Below are 18,338 nucleotides of genomic sequence, written 5' to 3' on the forward strand. Positions count from 1 at the left end.
ATCTATTTTCTGCCACGAAACGGTTGTTTTCATCAATCTGTCTTGATGAATCGCTAGTTGTGCTTACATAGAGAGCATAGGCCTGTTGTGGTATTTCACATGCCTCTGCGTGCTGGAGCAACGATTTGCGCGCTGTGCGCATTAGTGCTGGAGCAAGTGAGGAAGCTATTTCGTGTCTAAAGACGTTTCTAAAGATCATATTACAGAGGCATGTGAAATACCACAACAGGCCTATGCCATACATACAAATGCATTGGGAACTGTCTTCTATTCCAAATCAAAACATGAAGATAAATTGATCAAATTTGTTATTTCTTTACAGAAAGTGAAGAAAAATGAATATTAGGCTGTTCAAAACTGCATTTGTCTTTACAAACTTTGTAATCTTATTTACTGTATAAACTGAAAAATGCTTCCAAGATTTAGCTTTCCTGTGAATCACTGAACTAATATTACGTTGTATAACCAGTTTCTGGGAACTGCTTCACGTCTGTGCTGCATGGAGTCGACCAACTTCTGGCACCTGTTAACAGGTATTCCAGCCCAGGACGATTGGACTACATTCCACAATTCCTCTGCATTTCTTGGTTTTGTCTCAGAAACAGCATTTTTAATCTCACCCCACAAGTTTTCTATTGGATTAAGGTCCAGGGATTGGGCTGGCCACTCCATAATGTTAATCTTGTTGGTCTGGAACCAAGATGCTGCTCGGCTAACCTGGGCTGACTGCTGCTGGAACAGCGGAAGTAGCGGACCATTCAGGAAACTTCCATGAACCGAATAATTTAGTTCAGGAGGTTCGAATCCTGACTGACTCCTTCCCTTTTCAAAGCCCATTTTCTTTTTCGTGAGATATCACCTGGTTGCTGTCACAACCTACTAAACAGAGACAAATCAGCTATTCCTTTGTTTTAAAAGTGACTGACTGGTGATAGGCTACATGAGTTGTGATGCAGACTTTTAGCTAATGTTTTTCCCCGACCTCCTACTTTCAATCGACTTCGCACCTTCAGGAGCTTCCTTGCTCATCACAGTTCATTTTTCTATTGCCAATACATTTGTCTTTGTACACACAAACTAGGGCCCCTTCTACTTTTCAAATCCAGAGTTCAGAGCTCCGGGAGCTTCCTAGCTTGTTAGGAAGGTGGGGTTTCCCCACATTCATTGACACAAAAGGGAAATATTAATTTTTTATATATATCTAATTGGTATATAGTGTTTACTGTGTCAAACACACCACTGTTGGCTAGTTATCTCTCACACGGGAGAGAATCCTGCCTCAAGAACCAGTAAGAGTTCCACACAACAGCAACAAACAGTAGCTTTAACACAAAATGACACAGAAACTGCATAACTTTGCCCAATGTCTCGAAGTTGGATATTCTCAACAACATAACGTAAATGTATACATAATGTAAACATGAATGATCGCAGTATAATAATAATAATAATAATAATAATAATGTATTTTATTTATGAAGTACTTTTCATTGTGAAACAGTCTCCAAAGTGCAGAAACACAGGAACGCAGGAACAGTGAGGGACATTGTGTACATATGACATCTGTAGTGTGTTAAGGGAGCCTAGAACAGGAAGTTGGTAGGTAGCTCATCAGGTTGGGGGGAGTAGAGGGAGTAAAGGCTAGACCGAAGCTAGGTTCCTTTGCTGCATGTCCTCCCCCCTCTTTCTCTCCCACCTTTCCTGTCTACACACTTTCTTATAATAAAGCAGAAATGCCCTCCAAAAATATCTTTAAAAAACCAGGAAGCCAGTCACACGTGTGCTCAGTCGTCCTTCTGGGTCAGCTCTCTGATGCACTCGTCAAAGTTGTTGTGTCTCTCCGGAGGCGCGGTCTCCTTCCTCTTGTGCAGCAGCTTGGCGCCCTCCTCCAGGCCCTTCAGCAGAGGGGAGTTGTAGGGGAAGAGCAGCCCGCGCAGCACCGTGTTGTTGTTGACCCGCAGCGCCAGGCCACACAGGAAGCGCAGGAACAACTCGTACTGTCCGTAGGGAGCGCCCAGGGCCCGGTCCACGGCGCTACGCAGCAGGTCCACCAGCGCCCGCTCCTTGAGGAGCCGCGGCATGCGCAGGGAATGGTCCAGGACGATCTTCCCCTCCAGACGGAAGCTCAGGAACACGTACATGGCTGCTATGAACTCCTGAGAACCAGAACACAGCTACTATGAACTCATGAGAACCAGAACACAGCTACTATGAACGCACGAGAACCAGAACACAGCTACTATGAACTCATGAGAACCAGAACACAGCTACTATGAACTCATGAGAACCAGAACACAACTACTATGAACTCATGAGAACCAGAACACAGCTACTATGAACTCATGAGAACCAGAACACAGGTACTATGAACTCATGAGAACCAGAACACAGCTACTATGAACTCATGAGAACCAGAACACAGGTACTATGAACTCATGAGAAGGAGAACACAGTTCCTTTTCTACAGGACCAGCAACTTTTAGAAGATTAAACATTTCATTTGTGAAGTGACCTTTCTTACCAGGTTATTCTACAGCAAGTCTTGAAAATGACACAAAGTGCTTTAAACAAGCATGCTAGGCTAACAGAAACAAGCATGCTAGGCTAACAGAAACTAGCACGCTAGGCTAACAGAAACAAGCATGCTAGGCTAACAGAAATTCGCATGCTAGGCTAGCAGAAACAAGCATGCTAGGCCAACAGAAACAAGCAAGCTAAGAGAAACTAGCATGCTAGGCTAGCAGAATTAACCAAAGCTGTTTCAAAAGGTCCCGCTAAGGTAGAGGCTAACGCCGAGAGCAGCTCTCCTACCAGGAAGGTGTAGTGTACAAAGCAGAAGCGCCGGCTGTCGGGGGAGCAGGAGTCCTCGGCGGGGAGCTCAGTGCAGAGGCCGGAATAGACGGCCACCTCCTCCCAGTTCAGCGACTGCTCCCTCATGTCCTCCTCGTAGAACACACAGCGGTTCTTCTCCAGAAGCCGGAGCGCCATCTTGCCCAGCTTCATCACGAAGTCTCTGTCTGCGTCTGTCCAGTTCTGACAGAAAACAGCAAAAACATCACTGTTACTATCGCCATAGTCTCGCCATGCCAGACTTTGGAGACCTCCGCCTCCAAAAGTCTGGAGACATCTTCATCGAAGATATTCACTAGAGCAGCGCCGAAAACCGACGCTACCATTCATATCCATGTAATTCATCTCCAATAGGGTGAAGGACCCTACTTATCCGAAATTATGTCCTCCAAACAAACTGGAATGGAGAATCAAAACAAAGTAAAACATTCACCGCCCCATAAGGAAGGACCGCCCCAAAGACGATGGATTGGATCTGTAATGCAGTTTTTTTCAATCCCTCAAATTGTTTCCACCCACTTTTAGCAAACAAATCTGGACAAATGTCTTCAGTCTCTAGTTGAGCGCAGCGTTTAGAGACTGACTCTGAGTGAGTCTACTTCCACCACTACCACAGCTACTAGTACTGCCACCACTAGTAATGTGATCATATCATTTGCGAATCAAACCTGGTTGTTATGGGAGGCGCCGTAGTATCTTTCCAGCTTGCGATTGGTCTGGATGATCAGGAAGTGGACGTAGAAGGGTGTGAGCTTGGGGGCTTTCCCTCCGTAATGTTCATTATTCCGGAAGCACCTCTCGAACACCATGGCAACCATCCAGCACATGAAGGGCATGTGGCAGAGTGCGTAGAGCATGGGCAGCATCTTCACGTGCTCCAGGATCTGCCCAGCCAGCGCTCGGTCTGTGTAGCGCTTGGTCAGGAACTCGTCCTTCATGGCATCGCTGGATCAGAACCACACAAACAAGAACCATGATTCAGGCTCACATGACATAGCAATGTTTTCAAACTTTTGTAACATTACTTAATACAAATATAGCTGCAAGCAGCAATGTGGGGGCCAAGCAGGACCAGCGCATCAAAGACAACAAGTGAAACACGCCATAGCTGCATTCAAATCCCTACCGCAGTTTTGAAAATTGGGCATACGGTTCAGAATAAACGCACTTCCAACTTTGACAGGTTGGTGACGCTAGCGAGTTCGAGGTGGTGACATAGACTTGGTGACAGGGGTCACGGGACTGTCCCCGATGAGTGTGCCTAATGTGGTTATGATACATCAAAAGGTTACTGAGATATGACCACACTTCGCATCGGCATCGCTGGATCAGAACGACAGAAACAAGAACGTGATCAGGCTGACATGACAGCAATGTTTCAAACTTTTGTAACACAAACTAACAGTAAATATAGTAACTTAGTAATTGCTATATATAGTACTGTTGACAATACGACATTTCACACACCCACCCCTGCTTACCTGAAACCCTGTATCTCGCAGACCCTGTGGATGAGCTCAGTGGGTATCTGTCCTGACACACACACACACACCCACCCACCCCCACACACACACACACACACACACACACACACACCTCCTCGCTCACCTGAAGCCCTGTATCTCACAGACCCTGTGGAGGAGCTGGTTGGGGATGTGCTCACCTGAAGCCCTGTATCTCACAGAGCCTGTGGAGGAGCTGGTTGGGGGTGTGCTCACCTGAAGCCCTGTATCTCACAGAGCCTGTGGAGGAGCTGGTTGGGGATGTGAGTGATGGCGGCGCGGCGGCCGGTGATCCAGACCAGGCTGTGGGGCAGCAGAGACCCCCGGATCAGGTTGACCAGCAGCGCATCCAGGGACACGGCCTCACACACGTCTGACACCACACGCGTGTTCTGGACAGAGAGAGAGAGAGAGAGGGAGAGAGAGAGACAGAGGGAGAAAGGGAGAGAGAGAGACAGAGAGAGTGGGGGAGAGAGAGAGGGAGAGGGGGTGAGAGAGAGAGACAGAGGGAAAAACAGGGAGAGGAAGAGAGAGGGAGAGAGAGAGACAGAAAGAAAGGGGGATTCAAACATTGTGTGTGTGTGTGTGTGTGTGTGTGTGTGTCTAGACTATTGGGGCATTGTGGAAAAACCGGTCCACATTTGAAAATCCTATTTTCAATCCTGAATTTTTTTTTTAGCATTACTTCGATTCACTTATATGAAATGTGTAATAAATGCATTTTAAATGCGTTCTAAATGAATCCTGACACCGAGGCTGATCAGCAGAAGGGGCACCTTGAAGTCCAGCTGGGTCTTGTACATGTCCCAGCCCTCCAGGATGTACAGGGCCCTGCAGTCGGGCCGGTCCAGGAAGTTGGCGCTGTCGACCTCGGTGTAGCAGTAGCGCACTAGCTCCAGGAAGCTGATTGGCTGGCCCGACTCCAGCTCCTCCTCCCTCTTCATCCACAGCTCCTTCATCCGCAGCTTGAAGATGAACTGGATGTCCTGCAGGCCAGAGAGACTACAGCTCAAGCTCTAGAATCTATCTATCTATCTATCTATCTATCTATCTATCTGCCTATCTATCTGCCTCTGCCTATCTGCCTATCTATCTATCTGTATCTGCCCATCTGCCTATCTATCTATCTGCATCTGCCTATCTATCTGTATCTGCCTATCTATCTGTATCTGCCTATCTGCCTATCTATCTATCTATCTATCTGTATCTGCCTATCTATCTATCTATCTGTATCTATCTATCTATCTATCTATCTATCTGTATCTGCCTATCTATCTATCTATCTATCTGTATCTGCCTATCTATCTATCTATCTATCTATCTATCTATCTATCTATCTGTATCTGCCTATCTATCCATCTATCTGTATCTGCCTATCTATCTATCTATCTATCTATCTATCTATCTGTAACTGCCTATCTATCTATCTATCTATCTATCTGTATCTGCCTATCTATCTATCTATCTATCTATCTATCTATCTGCCTATCTATCTATCTATCTATCTATCTATCTATCTATCTATCTATCTATCTATCTATCTATCTATCTATCTATCTAGTGCCAGTGTGTTTTCAGACATTCTTCACATATATTTAGCAGTTTGTCATCGTTCAAGGAATCCCCCTCACCCTATTGGCTCGATCCTTCGACCAATCCATGATGAACTTCTGCACGGCGACGGTGCAGCCTATCCCGGGCAGCCCGGTGGTCAGCACGGTCCTCACCACGGCCGGGCTCCCCGCGGAGGGGCGGAAGATGGCGTTCCCCCCGATGAAGGAGTCGGGGCTGGCGGGCTGGGGGGCGGGGAGGGGATGGGGGCGGACCGGGTGGAAGGGGAGGAGCCCGCCCCGCCCCCTGGTGGAGATCTGGGGCTCTACGTAGACCAGGTGCAGGTACAGCTGCTGGCCCGCCCGGGGAACGCCCTCGTGGATTATGTTGTGCTTTCTGATCAGAAAACACCTCAGATCGTACTGGACCACGGCTGCAGGGTAGAGAGACCACAGAGAGACCAGAGAGAGCGAGACCACAGAGAGACCAGAGAGAGAGAGACCACAGAGAGAGACCAGAGAGAGAGAGACCACAGAGAGAGACCAGAGAGAGAGAGAGACCAGAGAGAGAGAGAAACCACAGAGAGACGAGAGAGAGACCACAGAGAGAGACCAGAGAGAGAGACCACAGAGAGACCAGAGAGAGACCACAGAGAGACCACAGAGAGAGAGACCACAGAGAGACCACAGAGAGAGACCACAGACAGAGAGCTCACAGAGAGAGACCACAAAGAGACCACAGACAGACCACAGAGAGAGACCATAGACCATGGGGAGGTGTAGAGACCACAGAGGAGAGGGAGAAAGAGCCATGTCAGATTGATCACATGACTTCACTGGACACCAACCGTTACCTCTCTACCTTCTCAGCTGTGATTGGCTGTTACCTCTCTACCTTCTCAATTGTGATTGGCTGTTACCTCTCCATCTTCTCAATTGTGATTGGCTGTTACCTCTCTACCTTCTCAATTGTGATTGGCTGTTACCTCTCCATCTTCTCAATTGTGATTGGCTGTTACCTCTCTACCTTCTCAATTGTGATTGGCTGTTACCTCTCTACCTTCTCAATTGTGATTGGCTGTTACCTCTCTTGCACTTGGTCTCCAGGTCTTTGGCCAGGTCCGGTCTCTTGATGTGCTCAAACACCCGGATGGCTGTGCGCAGGCCGTCCCCCTTCCCTGCACAGCAACACACACACAGCTTTACTCACAGGGGCTCTGGAACGCACTGAAGGCCAATTATTTTTGTGTGTTGGCTGTAAGCCGCCGCAGCATGAAGAGGGAATGCAGATTTGTCGTTCTATGTTGCTACCACAAGAGGCAGTGGTCCCAGAACATCAAAACAAAAAGACAGATTTCCCAGGTCAGCGGTGCAGTGATGCCAACTTAGCGACTTTGTCGCTAGATTTAGCGACTTTCCAGACCCCCTGGCGACTTATTTCATGAAAAGCGACTAGCGACAAATCTAGCTACTTTTTCTGGTCATTTGGGGAATTATTGTGTTGACAAGGAGCGAGCTCAGCTCACGAGTCACGACGAGAGAGAACCTTTTTAGCTGCCTTCACGTCCTCTCTCCCTCGCTCGCCCACACACACACCATACGCGCTGGGATCCTCCCGCAACAACCAATCGTATTGTCAGAAACGGCTAGTTTACCAAGATACTGCGACGTTAGGTTAAGTTTTAATTAAGCCATGTAGGCTATATTATCTTTCCGTTATTCTTTAGGTTTACAGACCTACGTTGTTTAAAAGAAAAAAAGCTAATGTTATACAGCAACAAAAAAAGAAGTTTGTAAATAAGTAAATAGTTTGATAGTTTTTCCATGCCCATCATCATCACATGTATGATGTAGGCTACTAGGGTTGCACTGTAAAAAAATAAATAAATAAAAAGCTAAGGAGGAGAAATATTGATTAGAATATATTTGATGTTTATTTTGTTTGTAGCTATAACGGGAGAAAAAGCTATATCAAACATCAATGTTGCTGCTTGCCTCAGTAGGAACATCCCAACATTAAATAGCTAGTTACTTGAAAGCATGGATGTATTAATAGAACGAATTAATAGAACGCTTGAAAGGGAAAGGTAAGCAGAGCAGCCATGTCATCCATGGTAGCAGGCCTAGTAACCAGCTACACTTTCCTTTCACCGTCCAATCAGCTTCATGCTAGCTAGATAACCACAGCTGAACAGTGTTGCCCCTTGCAACGTTCAGTATTGCTCCGTGACATCGGTGAGAAACAACTGACTGCAGAATGTGTGGATTGTCCAATCAGAATGGAGTATTTCAGAGAGCCGTGTCGTAAAGGTCAGATAATCATTGTGCCGTTTGTCTAAGGGAAAACATGGCCAGCCAATCATTAACCAGCAATAAGAGACAGACGGGTCCGTTCTGTAACACACTGAAGGGCTCTTCTTCTTCCATAATGACCGGCTGGACATACGTTATCCTGCTTATTACACGGCTAATTACAAACCACATTCATATTAATATGACTACACTTTTTATTTAGCCAGTGAGATGGTTCCTTGTGCTTGGGCAACGGGTATTTAAGTGATTGAACATCACACTACAACAGCCAAACTGATTGTGTAGAATGTTCAAACTTTCAGTCCCTCAGTGCGTTTGAAACATGGGCTCTTCTGCTTCCATAACGACCGGCTGGCCATCGTCTATTTACCAACCACATTCATCCTAATAAGACTACACTTCTTATTCCACCAGCGAGATGGTCCCGTGTGCTTGAGCAACGGACGTTTTCAGAGACACATCTCATACAGTATAATGTGTTGCCCTTAGCAGCGGTGAATATTGCTTGTTGCTGGTGAATTATCGAGAAATAATTCACAGGTAGAACGCACGGTTGTCCAATCAGATTTGAGGATTTCATAGAGACATGTTGTCTGTTATTAGAACTGGAGCTATTCTCCTAGTAGGGTATGTAGGGGATAATCCATGACCAGGTGTGTTCTAGTAGGGTATGTAGGGGATAATCCATGACCAGGTGTGTTCTAGTAGGGTATGTAGGGGATAATCCATGACCAGGTGTGTTCTAGTAGGGTATGTAGGGGATAATCCATGACCAGGTGTGTTGTTGTGGCAGCAGGGTAAACTACAGAGGGTTGTTCTCATGGATGTATTAATAGAACTGGATGCGGTGACTAACTACATTGACGCCTCTTTCTTGAGAGTGAAGCTTTTTGAACAGGGCCACCGACCCCTTTTGACATGCGCAGTTGTGTTTTCCCGCGTCACAGGCATACGCAGTTGTGCTTTTCTCATGTCTTAACCACCTGATTTGTTGACCCGGCTGCGTCCACAAAGTTTACACGTTCATGTGGATTTTTAATGAGCGTTACCCGCTCTCCCCGCTGTATTGCATGTCCCTGCATTAGCATTGTTAAAGGGGAACGCGGCTGTCATAGCAAGTTTAGCTCAAATGTCACTTTGTCCTCAATGAAACCGATCCGTACACACCAACATTTAACCGATCCGTGCAGTAGTAAGATAGCTCCTTTTTCCTCTGTGCGCGCACCCCCTTTATAATGGAGGTCTATGGGCCTCTGCTAAAAACTATGATAAACATTCCTTTTCAAGGCAGGAAGCGCAGGGTGTGATCTTACTGGTGTCATTATGCTGTCATGTGAAATATATTGCATTCTCAAACCGAATATTGAAACAAAACCTCCATTTGAGCCAGCACTATTTAGCCGAACACACTACACCATACCTTTCGCACTGTAAACTTCCGCCGTGGCAAAGCTAGACGATTGTTTACATCCTCCTAGTCATGCCTAACACGTCAACACATGGGGATGGCGATTAATTTCACAAGACAACATTCTACTGAGACCGGTAAGGGACTTCCTGGCGCTTCCTGCCTTGAAAATGCATGTTTATCATAGTTTTTATCAGAGGCCCATAGACCTCCATTATAAAGGGGGTGCGCGCACAGAGGAAAAAGGACCTAGCTAACTACTGCACGGATCAGTTAAATGTTGGTGTGTACCGATCGGTTTCATTGAGGACAAAGCAACATTTGAGCTAAACTTGCTATGACAGCCGCGTTCCCCTTTAAGTAATAAAAAAATTATGCAAATAATAATTGCATGGTGCAAACTGTTCATGAACGCGGCGGGGTCTGAGAAAAGCACAACTGCGCATGTCAAAAGGGGTAGATTCGGCAAGATGGCGCTGATCAAAATGTTTGAGGAAGTAAATGTCAGCCTGGCCCCGTGGTGGTCCTCCTACCGTAGGCTTCCAGGATCTTGTCCACCAGATCTAAGGAGTCACATTCCTCCAGGTTCTCCATGGTGAAGGGGGAGTTCTCTCCACACAGGTTACGCTTGTAGTGATAGAGCTCCCAGCCCGACAGACTCAGCAGAGAGCTCTGGATAGTCTGGAGAGACACAGAGAGAGACAACTGGGTGGTCTGGAGAGACACAGCGAGGGACAACTCTGGGTGGTCTGGAGAGACACAGAGAGAGACAACTCTGGGAGGTCTGGAGAGACACAGAGAGAGACAACTCTGGGTGGTCTGGAGAGACACAGAGAGAGACAGAATCACAAACAACCCAGGGTGGTCTGGAGAGAGACAGAGACACAGAATCACAGGCAAATCAGGGTGGTCTGGAGAGACAGAGAGAGAGAGAGAGGGAGAGAGAGAGAGAGAGAGAGAGAGACAGATACAGAATAACAAAATAAAGAAGATATGTCTATCCTTTTTATTTTTAACAATGAAAGAGGATGGAATGGTAAACTGTCATGTCCCCCTTCTGACACACAAGGGGAGGCTTGCTCAGCTGATATCTTGATATCTATCAAGCTCAATCTGGACAAGACTGAGCTGCTGTTCCTTCTGGTGAAGGGCTGCCCACACCGGGACCTGGCCTCCACCATTGAAGACACAGTGGTGACTCCGACTCAGACTGTGAGGAATCTGGGTGTGACCCTGGACGACCAACTGTCTTTCTCCGCACATATCACATCCGTCACATGCTCCTGCAGATTCATGCTCTACAACATCAGGAGGATTGGCCCTTTCCTCACTGATGAAATGGCGCAGGTGCTCATCAAGTTCTCCCAGTATTATCATTCTCATCAACTTACCCCATTCCATCATCAGAATCAGAATGTGTTTTATTGCCATGTAGCTGTTCAACATACTAGGAATTTGCTGGACATGGAACATGGAGACAACACTGGACAACATTGGACAGGGAGCAGGACATGGAGACAACGTTGGACAGGGTGCAGGACATGGAGACAACACTGGACAGGGTGCAGGACATGGAGACAACGTTGGACAGGGTGCAGGACATGACAGGACAGTGTCAGCAGGGTCAGGGGGTTTAGAGGAGAGGCACTGGTGAGTCCTGGTGAGTAGTAGAACACTGACTACCATGTAAAGGATAGTCCTTTCTGTGGCGGCGCCCACGCCCTTTGCTGCATGTCTTCCCCTCTCTCTCTCTCTCTCTCTCTCCCACCTTTCTTGTCTGTCACCTACACTGTCCTATCATAATTAAGCAGAAATGCCTCCAGCACGGCCGAAAATAGATTTTTAGAAACTGCATTCTCGGTGCCCCGTCCACCACCATTACATGGATATACTGGCTCGCGCTGGATTTTAAATTTCTTCTACAGGCCTCCGAACTACACCAAAGTTATCTCGGTGAGTCAAACATCTTATAATATGTCGTAAATAAGGTCCAGGTTGTCAAAAACGAGCATTGTCCTTTAAAAAAAAAAAAAACTTAAAACTTACCTAGGGTAAATTACATTATTGTAAATCGCTTTGGATTAAAGCATCAGCTAAATGACTGTACTGTACTGTACTGTACTGTAATGTACTGTACTGTAATGTACTGTAATGTAATCTACTGTAATGTACTGTACTGTAATGTACTGTACTGTAATGTAATGTAAACCCACCTTGAATATGAAGGGGATGTCCAGTTCTAGGTGCAGCTGGCCGAGCTCTGCGTGCTTCCCTGGCTGCTCGCTCCACGCCTCCTCCTCCAACGAGGGCTCGGGGGAGTCCGCCTGGGGGGGGCTGTCCTCCCCCTCCTCCACCTCCTCCACCTCCTCCACCACCGCCTCGTCCATCTCGTCCACACACCCCTCAGGTTTCCTGGAGAGAGAGAGAGACAGAGAGAGAAAGAGAGAGAGAGAGGGAGAGATGATGGGCCGAGAGGCAGACAGGAGCAGCTGAGGAGTCTGGGAAGCGTGATCGTTCTATGTAGCGTTGGCAGAACAGCCAATCATGGCTTGTTTATTACCCGTCTATGAGGATGATGATAGTGTTTATTACCCGTCTATGAGGATGATGATAGTGTTTATTACCCGTCTGTGAGGATGATGAGTGTTTATTACCCGTCTATGAGGATGATGATAGTGTTTATTACCCGTCTGTGAGGTAGATCATAGTGTTTATTACCCGTCTGTGAAGTAGATCATAGTGTTTATTACCCGTCTGTGAAGTAGATCATAGTGTTTATTACCCGTCTGTGAAGTAGGCCCCGCGGCGTCTGGTGGCGCGGGTGACCTCGGTCCAGAGGGTCTCTGGTGACTCGGAGCGGTTCAGCTGCAGTCTGGGGGAACGTCACCGTCCATCACAACATTAGCATGAAAACACAATATTGTTTGTGCACCTGAGAGAAAGATGCTACGTGTGTGTGTGTGTAGCAGGAGTGTGTGTACGTACAGTGTGTGGCCATAGGTGGTCCCGGGTATTTCAGGTTTGGACAGAGAGGCGCCGTCCTCAGTGATGTCTTCATCCTCCTCCTCTTCATCGCTCCTCATCGAGCCGTAACTGGAGGGAGGGGCCTCTGGTCTCCCATCGCTCCTCATCGAGCCGTAACTGGAGGGAGGGGCCTCTGGTCTCCCATCGCTCCTCCTCACCGGCAGGATCCTAAAACAACCCAGAGGTTTGTGTGTGTGTGTGTGTGTGTAGAATCTTAAAACAACCCAGAGGTTTGTGTGTGTGTGTGCGTGTGTAGAATCTTAAAACAACCCAGAGGTTTGTGTGTGTGTAGAATCTTAAAACAACCCAGAGGTTTGTGTGTGTGTGTGTGTAGAATCTTAAAACAACCCAGAGATTTGTGTGTGTGTGTGTGTAGAATCTTAAAAGAACCACCCAGGTGTGTGTGTGTGTAGGATCCTAAAACAACGACCCAGAGCAGAGGTGTGTATGTGTGTGCGCGCGCTCAAGTAGCAGGCAAAGAGCTGTGTTAACTGTATGGCTGTGTATATGACCCATATAAAACAGTAACAGCCATGGTTGCTGAACGACTAAGGAACAAAGACAGGACATATTGACATGACATAGCCTACAAGAAGTCAAATAGAATGACAGACACGGTAAGTCTAACCAGAGATTAGTCTGTCCGTTCACGTTTAGTAGACACACCTTTCCACCTCGATAACGTCTGGACCTGAATTCGAATCCATGTCCACTGATCCAATCCCTCTCTGGCTACGGTCACTGATCTGCTGTAGCCTACGAAAGCAAAACGACTATAACCCGACTAGTGTCATCGGCAGTGTGTTCATAACCAAGTTGAAATAGCCTAAGTCTGGTTAGTTCGCAACTCGCTCGTTAATTTTAAATTCCCAGTTTCCAATATGGGCCAAAAGTCACCAACCGACCGATTCAACACTCCTTTCCTCGTCAAAATGTCGGAATCAGTTTCGGTTTCAGGAAGAGGAAAAGTGGCCAAGTTTTAAAGCTTGCATTTAAAAAGCACTAGGGGTCGTCCTAACGCAGCTGCATGAGCTGCACTATAGCCTGGCCAGCGCCCAGCGGACCTCCATACAGTAACCTGGTAGGCCTACTGGCTACTTTATTACTCCGGCCCAGTCAGAAGGACATTTATTCTTAGGGAGTTTGAAGTGGAGGAGATTAAGGAAATTAGAACTAGATATATTTCATTCCCACTTCTCCCCAAAATGAAAGAAGTTAATTTCAAAATTAAATGAGATATACCCTACAAGTGAATTCTTGAGAAAGAGATTTAATTTTGATTCAAATTGTTGTGTGTTTTGTGAGGATATTGAAACTTTGTTTTTTTTTTTTAAATCAGTATGCCTACCCAGATAGCAAGCGGATCTGGGCCATATATGGGCCGGAACTAAGCCACAATAGGGCCAGATCTGGCCTGTATATGGCCCAGATCCGCTTGCTATCTGGGTACACTCTTTTTGGTGTGATCTGCAAAGCTGGCTTCAGTCCAAGAATATCGAATTGTCACCCTGGACAGTTAATTCAGTTAAATTTGGTAGTTTTGTTAAAGATAAGAATTTAGACTTTATTAATATAGGCCTACTTTTGTCCATCCATCCATCTTCATCTGCTTATCCGGGGTCGGGTCGCGGAGGCAGCAGTTCCAGCAGTAGGCTACTTTTGTTATTAGGCAAAATTTTCATCCATAAGTGTAGATACTTTAAGATCATATCCTGTTTAAACCACTGGATGAATGAGCTGAAACTCTTGTCTAGGCCGGATTCATAGTCGACGAAAACTAGCCTACATAAGCGCAAGCAACGCAAGCTTCGCAAGGCCACGCAAGATCTCGTTGCGTCCTTGCGTGTGTCATGCCTAATTTGTCACTTGACGCAAGCAATAGTGCAATTCCTTGTGTTTCGACAAAACAAAACACCGAATACAAGCTCTCGTCTCGAGTCATGTTGGAGCTTGCGTTCACAGCTTGCGTTGATTACGTCGACTATGAATCAGAATAGAAAGCCCTTAAATTATTGTCTTTACTCGAAATGATGCATTTAATCTGAAGTGGCTGAATTTTTTCTTCTTATGTCTGTGTTGTTTGTTTGCTCAACCCAAGGCAGACGTATTGTGGTGCTGAATGTATTAGGCCTTTCTTGTTTGTATATTAATGTTCTTTCAATACAAAAGCAACAAAACATGGTACTGGGTAGGACACTACCTAACCCAGGAGCCTTGCAAGGTGCCAGCCTGCTCACTGGGAACAATTTGGGGTTCAGTATCTTGCCGAAGGACAATTCGACATGTGGACAGGAGGAGCCAGGATTCGAACCGCCGATCCTATGATCATTGGACGACCCGCTCTGCCTCCTGAGCCACAGCCGCCCCCCTTCTCTGGAGTAGGAGCTGTTAGACCCGCTCTGCGGAAATCCAGTTGGGCTTCTCTGAACTGACCTGTTTCCGCCACGGAGCTGACGTTCACTTGACGTTTTCTCTGTTAGCTCTAGAAACCGTAGGTCTGAAAACGACAGGGCAACTGTTTCTGAAAAGCTGGACCCTCGTCTACTAACGCCAAACACCATTATCATCACGGCAAAATTCGCTTAGATCACGCGTCTTGTCTATTCTAATGTTTGGTCGAACAACTAGAAACCTCTTCATGATGGGCTTGGGGCTACAGCCCCCTCCCCCCACACACCTTATTAAAACATGGATGATAATGTTGGCTAGGCCTACACTTGTTTTAAATATTATTGGTATGTTGTTTTTATATTTTGTGAACACATAGCTTGTATTTTTGATCGTGTTGCTTTTGTGCCCTCGCGCAGCACCACATCATGTCACTTTCCAAACACCTGGCTAAATAAAAGTCTTCATTCTGATTTATTGTCTTGATTTCCTGTTTGCTGAACGTAGCAGGTGTAGTAAAGTGACCAGTGTGTATATTGACAGTAGCAGGTCACTGATTGCTTTAACCTCTGGAAGGAACTTGGAGCTACAAGACTGAACTAGAAACATAAGTATATTTTTGTTTCTCTAATAGCTAGTGCTAAGTCGTCAGTGTTGTAGTGAAACTGCTTTGTTATTCAATGTTATTGTGAGAGTTAGTTTCGGCCTGAGCTAGACTAATTGCCCTGTTGAGTGGGCTGAGGGAGTGGCCTGCTGAAGTGAGGATATATAAACAACACAGGGCCAAGTGTTCCCCAGATTGCTTTAACCTCTGGAAGGAACTTGGAGCTACAAGACTGAACTAGAAACATAAGTATATTTTTGTTTCTCTAATAGCTAGTGCTAAGTCGTCAGTGTTGTTGTGAAACTGCTTTGTTATTCAATGTTATTGTGAGAGTTAGTTTCGGCCTGGGGCCTCATTTATCAAATAGCGTGTAAATTCAGGTGTAAAAGAGGGCGTACGACGAAAACGCTGAAAATGCAAAATGTAGCGTATAACGAGAATATTTACACCCTTGTTTCAGAAATATGACAGGAAACAAGGTAAAAAAGATGACATGATTATATACTATTTATAGTCTAAAAGTGGACAACCATTCACCAAAAACCTTGATTTAAAGTTTGAAACAAGGTAAAAAGATGAATGGTTACCAGTGTAAGAAGGGCAAAAAACCTCTTGGTCAAATTTAGAGGAAAAACCCAAACTTATTTATCAACTCATGTTTCAACCATTGTAACTCTAGTAAACAAATATGCTATTTTTTCAAGACAATTTCAAAGTTCATTCACTCTTGTTGTGAATAATCACAGGTAATTTCTTCTGGATCATAGCTTCCATGTTTGCGTCTCTGAATGTTCAATGTAGGTTCCAGTGTGTGCGGTTAGAGGTGCAGTCATTGCTGTTGAGCTTGTCCACGTTGTCATAACAACAACCACGAGAAGGAGGTGACCGGCAAGGTCAGTCTCCGATTGCTCATCAGAGGAGAGGACAGTGTGGCGGTGACCGCTTTGCCCTTGAGATCTCTGGTTCGGCTGCCTGGACCGTCCTCTCAGCTACTTTTGACAGCTATTCCACACTGGCCAGAATGCCATGGTCCTGATTGTTCCATCTTTGACGGGTAGGTTCACCCCGCTACATCTGTTTGACGGGTAGGTTCACCCCACTACATCTGTTTGAGGGGTAGGTTCACCCCGCTACATCTACTTCTCTTCCATGTTTTCTGGCCTGTTCTCAGGCTGCTCATCTGCTCCTTGGTTTGGGACGCAACGGCGTCGAAGTTCTCTCAGCTACTCTGGCAGCCGTCTGCGTGGTGAGTTGAATCTGGTACGGCCCCAGGTCGCGGATCAGGACTCAACGGCCTGGTTGGAGATGATAAGAAGAAGCCCTCTCTGGCGTCCGGAATGGTCGCCTTCCTTAGTTGGGACTTCATACGGGGAGCAGGTCGGCAATGTCTTTGAGAGACATGGGAGGAGAGACCTGTGAATCTACAGATGAGAGAGACAGCAGAGACAAAACAGAAGAGCAAATGGAGAGTCCTCTGGTCTGGTCTGGTCTCCCTGTTCCCCTCTTTGAGTCCTCTGGTTTGGTCTGGTCTCCCTGTTCCCCTCTTTGGTCAGGAACGGTTATCAGCAGTCTGTTGAAGATACTCAGAAACATCGTTAAGTGCAAGCCACATTCTATCATCCCTTCTTCCTGGCAGGAGATGATCCTGCTTTGGGGAAAAATGGTGTTAGTCAGTCAGGTAAACTTAAACAGGGTGTCTGTTCAAGTGTCGTTAGAGCCAGTCGGGCTCGTCAGTCTATGTAGTTTGTCAGTGGGGACCTAGCTTTTGTCCATTTAGCGAATCGGACAGTAGTAGGGATCTAGGCTCTGCAGTAGCCTACAGTGACATCAGGGGCAGTGTAAGAATTACTTTAACACGCCCAGTCCCCAGTCAGATCAAGGCAATTGGATTTTGCTCTTAGAATTTCTCTCGCGATTTTATGAAATAAAAATAAAAAGATTCTTGTCTCAACAAAACAACACCCCCTAAGGGTGAAAACGAAAAATTCCCTGAAGTCAGGATAAAACAGATGGGGGAAAAATGCATCACTCAAATAAAATAACACTAAAATGAACTCGCTTCATTTACAATTAACAAAACATCAATTATCTATCAATCAATCAATCAATCAATCAAAGCTTTATTTGTATAGCTAATTATTAAATATTGTATATCTAAAACTTCCCTCTTCTGCATTTGAGGACAGAGTATTGGGCACGCTTCGGACAAAATGGTCTCTTCCCTATGTCATACTTATCTGTCGTTCACGGTGAGTCGGTGACATGGCCCATCTGTAGGGAAACAGGCCGGTAACCTCCATCTCCACCTCCGGTCCTGTGCCCGTCTCCTGGTTCGGCATTCACCCATCACTCCCGGAATGACAGTTGTCTGTAAAAACACTCAGAAAAACACTCAGACCCGATGAATGTGCCTCAAACTATAAACATGAGATATTTAACATAACCATTAAATATATAATTGGGTTAGGAGATGCTGCATGCAGATTAAGACACTGACAAACATTATTTATCCTCCCACCATCATGCACAAACCTTACGTCCTCAGCTACATCTGTCTGATGGCTCTATCTTGGCTAGTTAAAATCTCCCTTGTGGGTTGTTCAAGGGAACTCCAGCAGGTGGCGCTCGACCCCAAATCTGAGGCTCTTCCTTTTCATTCAGCTTGCGGTAACTGTGACACCGTTCAATCCAGTGGCCAT

The 18,338-nt window shown here is 46.1% G+C and overlaps 1 protein-coding gene across 1 annotated transcript; it reads right to left on the reverse strand.

Annotated features, from left to right (window-relative positions):
- Window positions 1–1,532: 1,532 nt before the first annotated feature.
- Window positions 1,533–13,447, reverse strand: LOC311316541 (NACHT, LRR and PYD domains-containing protein 3-like). Its single transcript, XM_084447411.1, has 12 exons — window positions 13,314–13,447; window positions 12,609–12,815; window positions 12,406–12,495; window positions 11,837–12,035; window positions 10,157–10,304; window positions 6,988–7,080; window positions 5,984–6,336; window positions 5,129–5,338; window positions 4,569–4,744; window positions 3,519–3,795; window positions 2,812–3,033; window positions 1,533–2,156 (listed from the first exon to the last, which is right to left on the reverse strand). Exons 1-12 carry the CDS (start codon window positions 13,352–13,354, stop codon window positions 1,785–1,787), a joined length of 2,388 nt encoding a protein of 795 aa, XP_084303537.1. The 5' UTR covers window positions 13,355–13,447; the 3' UTR covers window positions 1,533–1,784.
- Between the last annotated feature and the right edge of the window lie 4,891 nt (window positions 13,448–18,338).

The sequence above is a fragment of the Borostomias antarcticus genome (genome assembly GCF_949987555.1).
Source record: "Borostomias antarcticus genome assembly, chromosome: 1".
In the NCBI taxonomy this organism is placed as follows: domain Eukaryota; kingdom Metazoa; phylum Chordata; class Actinopteri; order Stomiiformes; family Stomiidae; genus Borostomias; species Borostomias antarcticus.

Excerpts from the sequence above, each read along its gene's own strand:
- LOC311316541 (XM_084447411.1), bottom strand. The coding sequence starts at position 13,354 with ATGGATTCGAATTCAGGTCCAGACGTTATCGAGGTGGAAAG. Across the intron at positions 4,745-5,128 it reads AGACCCAGCTGGACTTCAAG|AACACGCGTGTGGTGTCAGA; the intron begins GTGCCCCTTCTG and ends CTCTCTGTCCAG. Across the intron at positions 2,157-2,811 it reads TTGTACACTACACCTTCCTG|GAGTTCATAGCAGCCATGTA; the intron begins GTAGGAGAGCTG and ends TCTGGTTCTCAG.